The following is a 16,495-nucleotide window of genomic DNA, read 5'->3' as shown; positions in this document are numbered from 1 at the left end:
ATATATATATATATATATATATATATATATCAGTGGAGGCTCCTCCATAGAGGTGGAGGAGGCCTGGCCTCCCCAATAATTTGAGAGAAGAGAGAGATTTAAAAAAAACAATAAATATATTTATTTTATTTATTTATTTTAACAAAAAACATATTTTTTATTTTTTATATTCATATTATTTTAGTTTTGTTCATAAATCTAAATGTTCCCATGGCTAAAACCCAATATTGCAATTGTAAAGCAACAGGCCAGATTTCCCTATCAGTTTGTATTAAGGGAGGCCAGGCCTCCCCTAGGAAATTAGCTTCTCATAGAAGTCAATGTAATGCATGCTTTTTCATGCCAATATGTGATTGGCCAGATCACTGAAAATGGGTGGGCAACGGAGGCCTGGCCTCACCATGCATTGTGTCCAGGGCTGAAAGATTGACATTTTGTTCGTCCAATCACATGCTACTGGTTCATTTGGAATCAATCCTTTCCTTTCCTAATCAACACAGAAGCCATTTTGAGAATTCGCCAGCCACTTCAGTCAAACAAACACTCGCCATAGTGGCTACGAGTGTCCTATCAACTTGTGCTTTTCAGGAAATTTAGAGAACACCCCTGGCTATCATCCGTGAAGTTTATAGCTCATATAGCCAAATACTTTTGCTTAAAACGACCTCGGAAATCGGCGAGATTATTATAGTATTTCTCAGTAAATGAAGCCAGCACCAAGCCAGCACCAACCTGTGGAGTGGAGTCCAGGAGAGAGCATGCCGCCCCTCAGCTAAACCAGATGTGAGTTGAACTAATTAGATGTCTCTACCAGTGTTACACCACTAGTTCTCAGTAGTAATAACACTCCATTTTGTCTGTGTTTCTCAGCAGATAAAGCCAACTGGAACCATATTTTTACATATTTTATATTAAATATATTGAATAAAACTACATATGATAAAGAAAGTGTTATCTTATCTTTTTTATATGCTAAACTTGATTAAATTGGTGATTACATGTTGAAGCTGTAGAAGAATGAAAAATGTAAGCTAAACAAAATTGTTTTTAACTACATAATTAAAATTCCTGCCTTTTACACATGTTCACTTGGCGTTTATATAACATCCAAATGTCATTTCTCAGCTTAATTATCAGGCAGGCTCATAGACTTACAGCAATGTAATTTCTTCAGGAAGGCACAAGGCTAAGCTCTGCACAATGAATTGCATCAGCAAGAACTTTCTGACTGTAGCTTACACTCCAAATAGTATGCCTTTGGCCAGCACAAAGACAGATAAGAGAACAGGGAACATTCCATCGCGAGTGAAGTGAGCAAGCGGAAAAAAATGGCCTCCTCAATTCTGGAAGTCACCAGCCTCCACTGATATATATATATATATATATATATATATATATATATATATATATATATATATATATATATATATATATATATATATATATATATATATATATATATATATATATATATATATATATATATATATATATATATATATATATATATATATATATATATATATATATATATATATATATATATATGTGTGTGAGCGGAATATACGTTAGGTCAGGAAAAACATGGAGGCTATTTAATCCCTACAAGCCTATTTCGCAGGTTTCCCTGCACAACCAAGCTAGATAGTTGATACGGTGACCTGGTTGACTGAAAGCGCGTCAATCCCACTGATCAATCACCCTTACCTCGCAGTTTCCAGTTTCTTACCCTGAAGGGCAGGGAAACCTGCACAACAGGCTTGTAAGGATGAAATAGCCTCCGTGTTTTTCCTGACCTAACGTATATATATATATATATATACACACACACACACACACACAACAAGATATATATATATATTTTGCTTTGGTATCAAAAAATAAGTACAACTTTTTAATTTCCGATACAGAAGCCTTGAGTATTGGCCGAAATTGATATCAATCCAATACGACTTCAGCAAGAATGACACTTATGGCTGTCACCATATAAGTGTTGCTGTCAGTCGATATCGATAATTATTGATATTTATTATGACCTTTGGAAAATAAGGAATGTACGAAAAATATCTTGAATGTAAACATTTTTGTTTAAATGTAACCTCCCTGTTATTATAATCCCCTACACTATCAAGGCAGGATAGGAAATAACAGGTCAACACAACCATGGACAACACTCAATCAATCTAAACAAAATTCTGAAATCACATTGAACCCTTAACCTCTTGAAATGAAGGTACAAAAATAAGAAATATTTAAGAATTTCCTGATAAAGTGTATTAATCAATCAACCAATCAAAGTTTATCAGTGGCGTGCGGTGAGGTTAATGTCTGGTGAGGCACGACTGCATCATCACAGTCAAATTTACAAATATATGAACCTGCAGTGCAGGTGTACCTAATGTTGTGTCCCTGCGGTCGTTCGCGGCTCCTGCAGCGCGAGCATTGTTGTTTTTGCACTTTTTGGCTTCTTGTTAAGTGACTTTTTTTTGGGTGGATTCGGTCTTGCACGTGGAGGGTTTGGGTGTGGGCTTTGGTTGGTGTGGCCGCGGTGCTCCCGTCGGGCGGTGCATTCTGCGGCGGAAGTGCTTGGCACCAGGAGGCGGGGTTATGATACGAGCCTCACACAGTGTGTCTCCGCAGCAGATTTATGATCGCTCAGCACTAAAAATACGTTACACACATACAGTTGTTGACAAAATACACTCTACATTATATACCTCAGCTAACTAAACTATGGAAATGTGTAATATAATTCATATAGCAATACGGTCTCACTGCACAGCAGGCCAGCAGTTAGCCGAGTCGCAATCCATGGTGAGGCACAAGTGCCTCAACTGGCTGCTGATCACCGCACCGTCTCTTCTCAGTATTTGAACGGCAAATGTGAAAATAAAAATAAAAATAATCTAAAACTGGTGAAGTTAAATGGAAAATAACTTTAGTATAATCACTGGATACATATAACAATTTAATTAATTTTTTTTTCTTTCCATGATGGCAGGTGAGGCCCCGCCTCCCCTGCCTCTAGTGACTGCACGCCACTGAAGTTTATGTATATAGCCCTTAACCAACAAGGTAACAAAATATAGTAGTGCAAATTGTAAAAATGTAAACATAGAGATAACTGAGAATAACTATTTTCTGCAGGTTTAGTGTGCAGGAAGTTTTGGCTGTACTCTCAAGGGTGAGAACGGCTAAGGTGATGTGGTATACGGGTCTTGGTGGGGACAAGCGCCTTACATGATTTACAGACCACATTTACAGACTACGGTCTGTTTCAAAAAACCTAAAACACTGCCATACTGTCGAGGTGACTTTTCCCGTTTTATCGACAATTTATTCGCTCTCTGCAGCACTCATTTTCAGTTTCTCTTCTCACCCAATGCAGCAAAGAATCAGCCGCAAGACAACAGAAACAGCGCAACCGAACGTGATAGCTGATACTGTTACCTGATTGGCTGAGAGCATGTCAATCCCACTGATCAATCACCCATGCTTTGCAGCTTCCAGTTTCTTCCAATGAACAAGAAATGTTTTAATCATAATATCGATTACGGGTCTATTGCAATACGTTTAGATATTGTTTTATTGCCCAGCCCTATTTTTTGCAACACCTAGTGAGCATTGAGCTCATACCGCAAAACAAATTAATGATGCGGACACATTTGTTACTAGGTACTTTGCTTTGGAGGCTTTATATGCACAAGTAATATGCAACTATAATGATTTGATTCTTGTTTTTTGGACAAATGTCATGTTTTAGAGTGCCATATTCTTTGATTAAGGATAATTATTATGTATGTCTAGCTTGTGTGCTTAGCTGTTAGCTCCTAGTAGCCTATAGTCTACCATGTTTACATTTTGTAAATAAAAGAAAAGCTTTGAGGATATTTAGCGGTTAACTGTCTGCCCATCTTTGCACAAGTAAACGCTTGTATCAGACGGTTTATATACAAGCCGATATCATCCGAAAATTGTTTTTTGGCCAATATCGGTAGATATCTGATCGGCATTACCCTAACCTAAATATATGCTTGTCACCTTGACTTTTGATTTTAATGCAAGTTATTCATCATTTGAAAATAAGAAAAAATGGTTCATTCCGAGGGCAGCCATTGGTGCAATGTGGCCCTCAGTGAAAACAAGTTTGATACCCATGACCTACAATATTTCACTGATGTCACACAGCATATAACAAATGCTCCCAACAGCATGCATGGTCATATTGATAGCAAATAAATAATTGTTTTCAATTTAAATTGAATGTCCATCATGATGTGTGTATAGCCCAATAAAAGCTGGTGATGGAGGTGCCTCAAGGGGATGGATTTAAACTGTTTAAATGTTTTTTGAATTTGATAAAGTTATTATGACTACTAGTGCAAAGGTTTTTAATATGACAATATACAGTTTGAGCTGAACTTCAGCATGTAATAAAAGTTATTCCACTAGGTGGCACTCTTGTAACAGTTACACCAAAATATATTTCGGAATAATAAAATAATTTATCATTCAAATTGAATAATCAAATAATTTAACTTCACAAATGATGCTGGGATGAACGAGTTTGTGAATGTTTGTACAGTACAAGTCAAAAGTTTAGAAATCATTTCTCATTTTATGAAGAACAATGAAGAAGTGCATCCTAACTTTTGTATGACTGCAAGTACTGTAACTTGCACACATGTTCATGCCAAAATAGTGTCTTTATCCCTGGAGTGATTTAAACCCGTATCACCAGACGTCTGACACATAGCAAAACTGTGTGGCCTGCATGGCAAGTGGTCAAAAGTCAGACATCACAAGAACAGAAACAACAGCTTCCGCACTGAAAGAAAAAACTAAAATAAACTGTTTGACTTTCAGTTGTCCTGTTCCTTGTTACTGCCATGAGAAACTTTTAGAAAATGTCCAAGTGTACCGGTAGTTTTTTTTATTGGTAATGGAAACGTACTGTATTTGGGAGTCATGTGATTTCTCAATGAACTATGGTGATGATGAAGATAATCCAGAAATACAAATTACATGATAATATGTAGGGTACATAATAATGTTTAATAAAAAAATATCTTCTGACTGTAAGTCCGGCATGCTAACCATTATGCAACAAAATATTTAAAATAATATTTAAAAATATATACAGTATATATATATATATATATATTTATATACATACACAGAATATAGTATGTATATATATATATATATATATATATATATATATATATATATATATATATATATATATATATATATATATATATATATATATATATATATATATATATATATACAGTATGTATTATATACATACACAGAATATAATATATATATATATACATACACAGAATATAGTATATATACAGATAGATAGATGCATACATACATACATATGTACGTACATACAAAGGTTGATTTTTCCCCAAATTATTTTTCTTTTTTATGTTTCGTAACCATAAAACCCGAAATAAAAGTTATCATAAAATATTTGTTCGCATCATTCAAAGTTTTGTCATTTTAATGCATCACTTCGTCTCATTATACATGGTAATGTTAATCTTATTTTTACACTTGTAATGACAGCCAACATTTTTACTTCATAGTTAAAAACATTTTCACAATGATGACAGTTTATGGATTATTTTCGCTATAAAACAATGAGTAACAGACATTTTTGTTGCTGTCATCAAAGGGTAAGTTTAATTAATATAATTGTACAATTGTTAAGCTGTGTTTTTTGTTGGGCAGCTATGAATGTACAGTTTATAAAGGCTTTATTTTATTAATCTTTTTATTAATTTATTCAATTGTATTTTTTAGTTAACTTTTTTTTTTACATAAACATTTTATAATGGCAACAGTTTGACACTGGAACAGACTATTTCAATCGTATGAGACCACAGAAAAAAGTTTAAGTTTATAAAAAGTCAAGAAGCATGACCAACAAGTATTAATAAAGTCAAAGACGAAATGTGTGATGATACCCATAGAAGAGGAAATGGAACTTAATGTGGGAGATAGTGGTGTAAAAATATATGACCGTCATCAAAAAGAAAGCAATGTTCTTCATAATTTCTCTTGTATTACTGTAAAGCTATTTTACACTTAAATTTACAATGGCAATAGTTTGACACCTGGAGTATTTTAATAATAATCGATCATATTAGACAAGGTGAAAGGTGAAACTTTACTTGCAACGATTGCTTAGTACACTTGTATGAGCGTTTGTACTAGGCTTTATAAAAGCACCAGTTTGACACTGGAACAGATTGTACCAGCTACAATAGAATGACTTAACTTTTCTTTATTCTTGTAGCAAATGCCAGCTGTAACGCAGATGGATGTACCTTAAGAGTCGTGCTGGACAATGAGCTGCCACCTTAAACTCATTGCCTAGCCTCGCACTGTTGCCCTTAACTCCCATTCGCTGCAGGAAGTTGCGGTCGCTAGTTCGAGCCCCGTGTTTGGACTGAGCAGGCCGACCGATGCACACTGTTACACTCGTTAAGATGTTAAAATTGTCTGTACTGTTTGGGCTTTTCCTATTAGGGGTCGCCACAGCGTGTTAATTGCATGTTTTATTTGGTTTTGTTTTTACGCCTTGGGACCGACACGAGACATCTCCTATAGCTGGAGAGTTGGGATCCTGGCTGGGAATCGAACAGTGTACACCAAAAGCACCATGGCTGTCTGTGCAATTCATAAAAGTTCAAATCAGTTCCCTTCACATTCATTCTAATGGCAAAATGTGGCCGTTCCACTGCAATATATTTCATTTTAATTATCTTTAAAGCCGAACAGAACATAAAAGTCCCTAGGTATTTAAAGGTATAACATCTTTTTGATGTTTATGTATTTTTGTTTTAAAAAAACATGTTTGACATTCTGAAATAGCAAACATTTTCTGTTTTATTTCTGTTAGGATACTTTTGAAGGTTTTTTGATCAGATAATGTGCAAGTTTTAAAATAAGTTAACTCAAGTGATTAAACAGAAAAAAATAAGGCAATAATTATGTAGAGTATATACACAGAGTAATCATGCAATTAATTTTGACCGCACATGCTTCTTTACCTTAAAAGGGTCATACTAAGATTTTTTTCTACATTTAAAACACTTCCTTGTGGTCTACATCAGTAGTCCCCAACCTTTTTGTAACTGCGGACCGGTCAACGCTTGAAAATATATAACAATTTTTGTCATAAAAAAATACAATCATGCGTGCTTACGGACTGTATCCCTGCAGACTGTATTGATCTATATTGATATATAATGTAGGAACCAGAAATATTAATAACAGAAAGAAACAACCCTTTTGTGCAAATGAGTGTGAATGAGTGTAAATGGGGGAGGGAGGTTTTTTGGGTTAGTGCACTAATTGTAAGTGTATCTTGTGTTTTTTACGTTAATTTAATTTAATTAAAATAAAAATAAAAATAAAAATAAAATGTTAATTATTTTTTATTTTATTTCTTGTACGGCCAGGTACCAATCGATCCATGGACCGGTACCGGGCCGGGGCCCAGTGGTTGGGGACCACTGGTCTACATAACATGTAATGGTGGTTCCTTAGTGACAATTTTGCATACATTTTGTTTTACAGACCATCTTCAAACCGCTTTCTAACCGTCTTTTTAGGATGCACCGTTTTTGTGGGAGGTCTTATTTACGTGCTTCCACTTCGACTTAACCCCGTCAGCCATGTTATGGTTTTTACCAATTCCATATCATGTCTACTGACAGATATGAATTCAAACTATGCGCTACTTAGTATTAGAAATGGCAACAGTGGAGGATGCATGTGCATGTACGAGCCAGTCTGCCACACAACAAGAGGACAGCAAAAAAGAAAAAGCTTATTGACTACATCATTGGACTGCATTGGCGGACTCGTGCAAAGTACTTTGGGTAAATTTACGACATATGGATAATCTCCTGACCTGGAAAAAACATCACACTTGGGGAAAATTTTAAAAGGCTCTTTTGGCGAAAAGTTTTAGGATTGCAAGATTGTTTTGTAAGTAACTCCACAATGCCTCCTTGGTTTGATTTCAAATTTTCAAGACTTATGAATGTCCAAATACCCAACAGCACTAGTTGGTTTTGCATTAACTGCGCATTGTTAATTAGTAGTGAAAGAGGACATTGCTGTGATTGCTTGCAAATTTCACTTCTAAATAAACTGGATTCAAGATTAAACAAGTTTTGAGCCAAAAAATGTAGTGCATTCAAGTGAACCACTTAAAAAATGGGTTTGTATGATAAAATAAACACATTTGTGTACAAATAAAATCAAGCAAACGAGTAAAACCTTGTGATTAATCATGATTAATCCAAATACAAAAGCGTGGTTAATCTGATTAAAATGTTTCATTCAACATCAATAAAAAAAAACATTAAATGAGTGGTATTTTTCTTTAGGAATTAAGTTAATTGAGAGATTTGAGCAAAAATGAAGACTTTAATGTCCTGTTTGACTTAAGGGTATTGTGGAATAACTTCCAAAGTATCATACACCTGTAAGGATTTACAGATTAACATTTTAAATTTAACAATGGGAAAAATCATGTATAAAGGAGTAACAAAATCCAGGAAAAAAAATACTGGAAAGACAAAAAGTCAGCCTTTGTCCCCTCATAGTTAAATTGAGTACAGTATATTTTATGGCACAATATTACCCACACTGTTTTATAAATATGTCAATCTGACCACGCTCATCAATTCTAGAATTGGGCTTGTCCGTGGGAAATGAGGCGCGATTACAAGGAACTAGTCATGACACACTCTTTAGCAGTCAAGTATTGGGAAAGCCCAGGATATCTACACGGGGCATAAATATATATGAGTGCTGTGCTCAATCAATCATGGTGAGTGTGCACTTGAGGTCAATACTGTAAGACATTCCTATTCAGTGGAGGCCATGAGCATCCTGATTGGTGAGTAGTGACGTCATGCTGGTGCAATGCTGCTCTCCTCTCTCTCAACACAAAAAAAAGTCTTACAAAAGAGGGAAGCACGTTATTTAAGAGAATATCTGTAGCTTTTTTTTGGTTAACAATACGTCCCCAAAGTCTTAATAGCCGATCTCCCTCACGTGATGTAAGATCAAGTTAAGTAGCTATTTCTGCCCGGAGGAGGCAGGCAGATCCAGTCTAGACACAGTGGAGATTAACTCAGCACTGTGCTGCATATCGTCGCTAATCCTCCCGTTTTCTCCCATCTTCCCGCAGTTTTTGCCTTTTCTTTCCTCTCCATGGCGAGCATTGTGGGAGCCGTGCCTGTACCGGAGCTGTGCGCCGACAAGTGCGCACTTGTTGACGAGCAGCAGTTTCAAGCTTTGGTCCGGTGGAGCCGCAGTTTAACGGAGAAGATCCTGCGGTCCGTGTCCTACATGCACACGTCCTGCATCCACATCGAGGTCAGCTCTTCTTCCTACTTTACGTACTGTCGTTGGTCAAAGACAGCGCATTGTCTGATTGGATTAGCACAGGATAATAGGGCTAAACAATACGAATCGAGCGCAATCGATTAATCAAAGTGATGCCAGCAAACTACCACCATCAAAAATGACAGATAACAAATGTTTCAAAATAAAATAATGTTGCTGTTACTTGTTTAAAATGATAAATGTGGCTTTTAAATGCAGTAGTACCTCAATTTACGAGCGGAATTGGTTGTGTGACAGAGCACTTAACTTAAAACACTCGTATCTTAAATCAACGTCTCTCACTGAAATCAATAGAAATTCATTTAATTGGTGCTTACCCCCAAAGGCAGCACTGTTTTAACTTGTAAAATGCCTTTAAAAAACTTTTCGATAATAAATATTGTATAAAAAACTTAACAATGAAATGTAGTATAAATAACTACAGTAGTTTTACAAAGTGGGCAGCAAACACACCATCAGCAGCTTTTCCATATTTTCATGAATACATGTTCGACGTTTACATATCATTTTAACATTCTTGGCTGGCTTGACACTCATTGTGCTTTAATAAGGTGCAAACTGGCAGGGGTACGGTCAAATTGCTTTACGCTCTGTCATGTTTTTGCTGATTTATTTCTTTAATTCAGTGAATATCATTCACTTGTTCTTCTCAGCACTGTCTTGTGCACTCACTTTCTTCCTTCCCACGTTTGGAGAAAAACTTTACGTCCATCTCTAGCTATAAGCTAATGCTAGCCAGTAATGGTGGGGATTCTTGTACAGTCTCTCGAATTTTTGATTGCAACTTAATTAGCCAAAAGGCAGCTCTTCTCTCAGAACATTCTTACATTGAGGCACCTTTAAGTTGAGGTGCCACTGTAGTTATTTGCTTATTTTATACGCAGCTGGGGCCGTACTTATCAAGCTTCTTAGAGTGCCATTTTACACTTAAGTCCTGAGAATTTGCGAAATTTAGTCCTACTCTCAAACTTAAGAATAAAAGCTTTTTATCAACGTTTTTAAGTCTAAGAATCACTCCTACTCTCCACGATATTTAAGAGACCTTCAGAGGTGTCTTAAGTGGTTAGGAGTTGCCAGCAGGGGATGGCACTGAGGCGAGAGAGACGTGCGCGAACGTTCAGGGAACGGAACAATGTTTTTTGTTTTTTTTGATGACGAGCAGCTGATCAAACGGTATCGTTTAGACAGAGCGGATATTATTTTTGTCACAGATTTAATACTTTTCGATTCTTTGTTGATTTCTGCATGTGTCTGCAGTGGGCTAGTATATATAGAGCCACCCACACCAGTTTCAAATTAGTTGCCTAATTAATGAATTGGAAAGAAAATGTTATGACAGTAGCGTATGTGTGTGGCCGTGAGGTGAGTGACGTCAGTGAGTGTGTGGGCGATAGAAGAGAGGGAGCGGTAGCGTGAGTGCCGGCGGGGACTAGTTTGTTTTGTATTATTTTGTAGTTTATTGTCAAAATATACACTCCCATTGTCCACTTAAATATTTCCAAGATATTTCTTTATTCTTAGACAACGGATTCCCTTCCGTGATTGGTCATTTCTATATGACGTCACCTAAAATTCCGTTTACGGCACATAGTATGGTCGTAATTCAGCTCTGAGTGTGACACTTAAGATTCAGTCCTACACTTCGCTGAAAGTGTGAGTAAGACGCTTGATAACTAACTTTTAAGTGCAGCTTTCAGCGAAGAATTTATTTACTCTTAAGTCAACTCTTAGCAGACTTCTTAGGAGTAATTCTAAGAAGCTTGATAAGTACGGCCCCTGGTGTCCAAGTATAAAATCATGTACAAACCCTGTTTCCATATGAGTTGGGAAATTGTGTTAGATGTAAACATAAACGGAATACAATGATTTGCAAATCATGTTCAACCCATATTCAGTTGAATATGCTACAAAGACAACATATTTGATGTTCAAACTAATAAACTTTTTTTTTTGTGCAAATAATCATTAACTTTAGAATTTGATGCCAGCAACACGTGACAAAGAAGTTGGGAAAGGTGGCAATAAATACTGATAAAGTTGAGGAATACTCATCAAACACTTACCGTAATTTCCGGACTATAAGCCGCTACTTTTTCCCCCCGTTCTGGTCCCTGCGGCTTATACAAGGGTGCGGCTTATTTACGGCCTGTTCTTCTCCGACACAGACGGAGAGGATTTCGGTGGTTTTAGTACGCAGGAGGAAGACGATGACACAATGATTAAAGACTGACTTTTCATATACCGGTAGGCTGGTTATTTTGATAACGTACAGGCGAGCACGTTGTATTACTTTGCACCGTTGTATTATTTGTACTCTGCACGAATGCTGTTCGCCATGTCAAAGATGTGAAAGTTTGATTGAATGATTGAAAGATTTATTGTTAATAAATGGGACGCTTTGCGTTCCCAAACAGTCATCTCTGTCCCGACAATCCCCTCCGTGGTAGCAGGAACCCCTATATACTACGCTAATTACACATCAAAACCCTGCGGCTTATAGTCGGGTGCGGCTTATATATGGAGCAATCTGTATTTTCCCCTAAATTTAGCTGGTGCGGCTTATAGTCAGGTGCGGCTTATAGTCCGGAAATTACGGTATTTGGAACATCCCACAGGTGTGCAGGCTAATTGGGAACAGGTGGGTGCCATGATTGGGTATAAAAACAGCTTCCCAAAAAATGCTCAGACTTTCACAAGAAAGGATGGGGCAAGGTACACCCCTTTGTCCACAACTGCGTGAGCAAATAGTCAAACAGTTTAAGAACAACGTTTCTCAAAGTGCAATTGCAAGAAATTTAGGGATTTCAACATCTACGGTCCATAATATCATCAAAAGGTTCAGAGAATCTGGAGAAATCACTCCACGTAAGCGGCATGACCCGAAACCAACATTGAATGACCGTGACCTTCGATCCCTCAGACGGCACTGTATCAAAAACCGACATCAATCTCTAAAGGATATCACCACATGGGCTCATGTGGTGATGTCCTTTTCAGGAACACTTCAGAAAACCATTGTCACTAAATACAGTTCGTCGCTACATCTGTAAGTGCAAGTTAAAGCTCTACTATGCAAAGCGAAAGCCATTTATCAACAACATCCAGAAACACGTCCGGCTTCTCTGGGCCCGAGATCATCTAAGATGGACTGATGCAAAGTGTAAAAGTGTTCTGTGGTCTGACGAGTCCACATTTCAAATTGTTTTTGTAAATATTCGACATCGTGTCATCCGGACCAAAGGGGAAGCGAACCATCCAGACTGTTATCGACACAAAGTTCAAAAGCCAGCATCTCTGATGGTATGGGGGTGCATTAGTGCCAAAGACATGGGTAACTTACACACGTGTGAAGGCATCATTAATGCTGAAAGGTACATACAGGTTTTGGAACAACATATGCTGCCATCTAAGCGCCATCTTTTTCATGGATGCCCCTGCTTATTTCAGCAAGACAATGCCAAGCCACATTCAGCACGTGTTACAACAGCGTGGCTTCGTAAAAAAAGAGTGTGGGTACTTTCCTGGGCCGCCTGCAGTCCAGACCTGTCTCCCATCGAAAACATGTGGCGAAGTTGGTAGAGTGGCTGTGCCAGCAATCGGAGTGTTGCTGGTTACTGGGGTTCAATTCCCACCTTCTACCTTCCTAGTCACGTCCGTTGTGTCCTTGGGCAAGACACTTCACCCTTTGCCTCTGATGGCTGCTGGTTAGCGCCTTGCATGGCAGCTCCCGCCATCAGTGTGTGAATGGGTGAATGTGGAAATACTGTCAAAGCGCTTTGAGTACCTTGAAGGTAGAAAAGCGCTATACAAGTACAACCCATTTATCATTTATTTATTTATTATGAAGCGTAAAATACGACAGCGGAGACCCCGGACTGTTGAACGACTGAAGCTCTACATAAAACAAGAATGGGAAAGAATTCCACTTTCAAAGCTTCAACAATTAGTTTCCTCAGTTCCCAATCGTTTATTGAGTGTTGTAAAAAGAAAAGGTAATGTAACACAGTGGTGAACATGTCCTTTCCCAACTACTTTGGCACGTGTTGCAGCCATGAAATTGAAGTTAATTATTATTTGAAAAAAAAAAAATTAAGTTTATGAGTTTGAAAATCAAATATGTTGTCTTTGTAGTGCATTCAATTTAATATGGGTTGAAAAGGATTTGCAAATCATTGTATTCCATTTATATTTACATCTAACACAATTTCCCAACTCATATGGAAACGGGGTTTGTAATATCATAAGCCGAGTGCGAGGTACAGCACAGCGGCAGCTCGAGAAAAATATTTTTAAATATAAGCTGTGGCAAAGACAGCAGGAGTTATAACTCAATTTCTGTCAGCAATTCGTTGCAAGAGGTCCGACAAAAAAACTAATTGTACAAAACTGAAGTAACTTTTCTCATATGTACATTTCATTAATTTATTCCAAAACCCAGAGCTTATTTTGTAGCGCATTCTAGTTTTACATGCAGAAAACAATGCAACATACATATGAATGACAAATAATGAATTACATTTACCTTATTGAAGACTTGAAGCAGAGAGGAAAGAGGTGAGAGCCACAGACGCCAACTTAGTACTTAGTTTGTTCCTGAATTCAATAGTGTTTCTCACCTTTTTTTAATCAAAGTGCTGGCACTCGCAACTTTCTTTGGCCCCATTGTGGCTTATTTTGCAGTCGTACTCAATAAAAAAGCACATTGACTGAGTTTATTCCCAATCAAAACCAAAAGGTTAATTTAACCTAAAACTCTCTGTTATATTAATTTGTATCAGTCTATAATTGAGTCATGAAGAAATCAATTATAATACCCATCCATCCATCCATTTCTACCGCTTGGCCCTTTTGGGGTCGCGGGGGGTGCTGGAGCCAAATATTATATTTAAAATGTAGTGACCTTTTTCTAATCATTTGTCCTCACCTTCCAGTCTCTTCAGCTGAACTCCTCCGAAAACGCCAAGCTCAGCACATTAGCATCCAACATCAACATTCCTGCTACTCCTGTGCTGAGAATTACGTCGGAAAAACTGGTGAGTGAGGAACATTTCTCATTCTATGGGGACAATACTACAGAACTGAACATACTTTAGAGTAGTCAGTGTCCAGCTGGTATAGCAGTATAGATGTACTATCTACAGGAAGTGACTGCATACAGTACACAGTCAGTATTGTCGAACTACACGTCATAATTGTGTTTGAGAGCACCATTGTTATTTAGCACTGCCTAAACCTCTTGAACATGACATCCTTGGTGGAGCTGGTAGATATGAGAAAGTGTCCTTACTCTTGAGGATGCCCCAATATGTTTCCCTCAATGGACTGCAGCTCCCGAATGCTAGCAGCGTTCATGCAGCCCCAGGCTATGGCGATACCACCACATCGCTAGGGCTGCCAGCTGTTTGTAGGATCTGATTATTTGAGGAAGAAAATGTTCTCCATGTTGTGCAAGCGAGATCGCACGTCAGTCCTGTAATCAGTGGACCTCTATTACACTAAATTAGGGGCTCTAAAACACTACACTACTAACCTGTGGTTTATAGAGTCCAAGACGGGACAGCAGACTCTTTGACTTAAACATGTCTTGCATGTTTCCAGAGAAATTAGATAACATGCCTGCATGAATGTAAAGACACTCCGGTATCATCATACTAGATGTGCTAAAACACCCTACTCAACGTTATGCCTTGGAATATTTTCCATTCATCAAGATCATTGAATCGATCTTAAACGGACTGTTCAGGTGGCCTTTGAAGACTTGTTACCCCTCAGGCCTTATCAGTTCATGCTCACGGACTTAGACACGACAGGTCAAGTCTGAGAGGATGTTGCTGGATCCAACATGTGTATCCTGTAAAAATGGGTACATGTACAGACAGGGAGGGTTTACATTTTTATAGAATTTAAACATGGGCTCCAGCACCATCCTCTCAGACTGATGAAGCCTGCTCGAAGTTTGGAGTTTTCAATTGATTAGACTCTTTCACAGATAACCTGATAAACATCAAAATGTTGACATATTTGATACTCCCCTTTGGTTAGTTAATTTATAAAACAACATAAGCTGTATACGGACTACTCTAAAGTACATTATATATATATATATATATATATATATATATATATATATATATATATATATATATATATAATATTGTCCCTTAAACTGTAATAGAAATGTCATTGGAGTACTCACCTTGGTGAGGTATTGTACCAAATGTGGTCCCTTGTGCTTAATGAACCTAACCTGACGTTCTTGCAGGAGAACAGCCTGAGGCACATGCACGAGGGTCTCCAGCTGCATCGAGCCTTGCTGAGCTGCGTCTCTCCTCGGCTAGAAAACACACAAACAGCGACGAACCTAATGGATGACGTCCGAGATCTTGCCATACAAGTTAACAAGGTGAAACAAACAACACCTATAGGGTACTGTGTCCGCTCTGCCTTGTTGCGTCTCTTTAATAGGCTTGTGTATGCTTCCCTTACAGATGCTTAAAATGCTCCAGACGGAGCACGCAATGCTGACATCACTACCCAGTGTGAAGTTACGCCTACCCGGGGAATATGAGGTTCAGGTGGCCGCCCACCTGACGCTGGTTCAGCTCCAGTCTCTGACTCAGGACATGGTCCGCTTCTTCAGGAATCTAGACCGGGGCAATGAGGAAACACATCTGCAATCGGACACATTTTAATCAACCCTGCTTTGTTTGCTAGAATTATTTATTGACTTGTTTAATGATTTATTTTTCTATTTACATATTTATTTTTTGGATCAGTCCTAAATATTTATTTCAGGTGTTTATTTATATTTGACTGGCTGCCTTGTGTCAACATACCACAACACGCCTATCTCAAACAATAAGTTGTATTTATTATTTATATTAACAAAATACTAATACTTTATTAAGTATTACACTTTGATTTTTAATGGATTCTTTTTATACATTATAGAGTTGTCAAGTAAAATGACGGAATATATTTGTATGGATGCCAATATTTATGATCTGTCCTTAAATAAACATTTTCTCCTTTCTATCAATGAACATCA

General features: G+C 37.5%; 1 protein-coding gene across 2 annotated transcripts; it reads left to right on the top strand.

Annotated features, from left to right (window-relative positions):
• The first annotated feature begins 214 nt into the window (after positions 1-214).
• Positions 215-16,471, top strand: LOC133655646 (uncharacterized). 2 transcript variants are annotated; one of them, XM_062055995.1, is made up of 5 exons: positions 215-783; positions 9,230-9,417; positions 14,379-14,480; positions 15,710-15,850; positions 15,936-16,471. In XM_062055995.1, exons 2-5 carry the CDS (start codon positions 9,253-9,255, stop codon positions 16,137-16,139), a joined length of 612 nt encoding a protein of 203 aa, XP_061911979.1. In that variant the 5' UTR covers positions 215-783; positions 9,230-9,252; the 3' UTR covers positions 16,140-16,471. The 2 variants fall into 2 exon arrangements, with proteins under 2 accessions (XP_061911979.1, XP_061911978.1); XM_062055994.1 differs by lacking the exon at positions 215-783 and having other exon boundaries at positions 9,073-9,417.
• The last annotated feature ends 24 nt before the right edge of the window (positions 16,472-16,495 follow it).

The sequence above is a fragment of the Entelurus aequoreus genome, linkage group LG08 (assembly GCF_033978785.1).
Source record: "Entelurus aequoreus isolate RoL-2023_Sb linkage group LG08, RoL_Eaeq_v1.1, whole genome shotgun sequence".
NCBI classification, from domain to species: Eukaryota; Metazoa; Chordata; class Actinopteri; order Syngnathiformes; family Syngnathidae; genus Entelurus; species Entelurus aequoreus.
This window is presented reverse-complemented; position numbering and strand designations above follow the sequence as displayed.

What these genes read in the sequence shown, in the direction of transcription:
- LOC133655646 (XM_062055995.1), top strand. Translation starts at nt 9,253, where the DNA reads ATGGCGAGCATTGTGGGAGCCGTGCCTGTACCGGAGCTGTGCGCCGAC. An exon ending in CGTCCTGCATCCACATCGAG is followed by an intron (nt 9,418 to 14,378) that starts GTCAGCTCTTCT and finishes CTCACCTTCCAG; the next exon opens with TCTCTTCAGCTGAACTCCTC. An exon ending in GAATTACGTCGGAAAAACTG is followed by an intron (nt 14,481 to 15,709) that starts GTGAGTGAGGAA and finishes ACGTTCTTGCAG; the next exon opens with GAGAACAGCCTGAGGCACAT.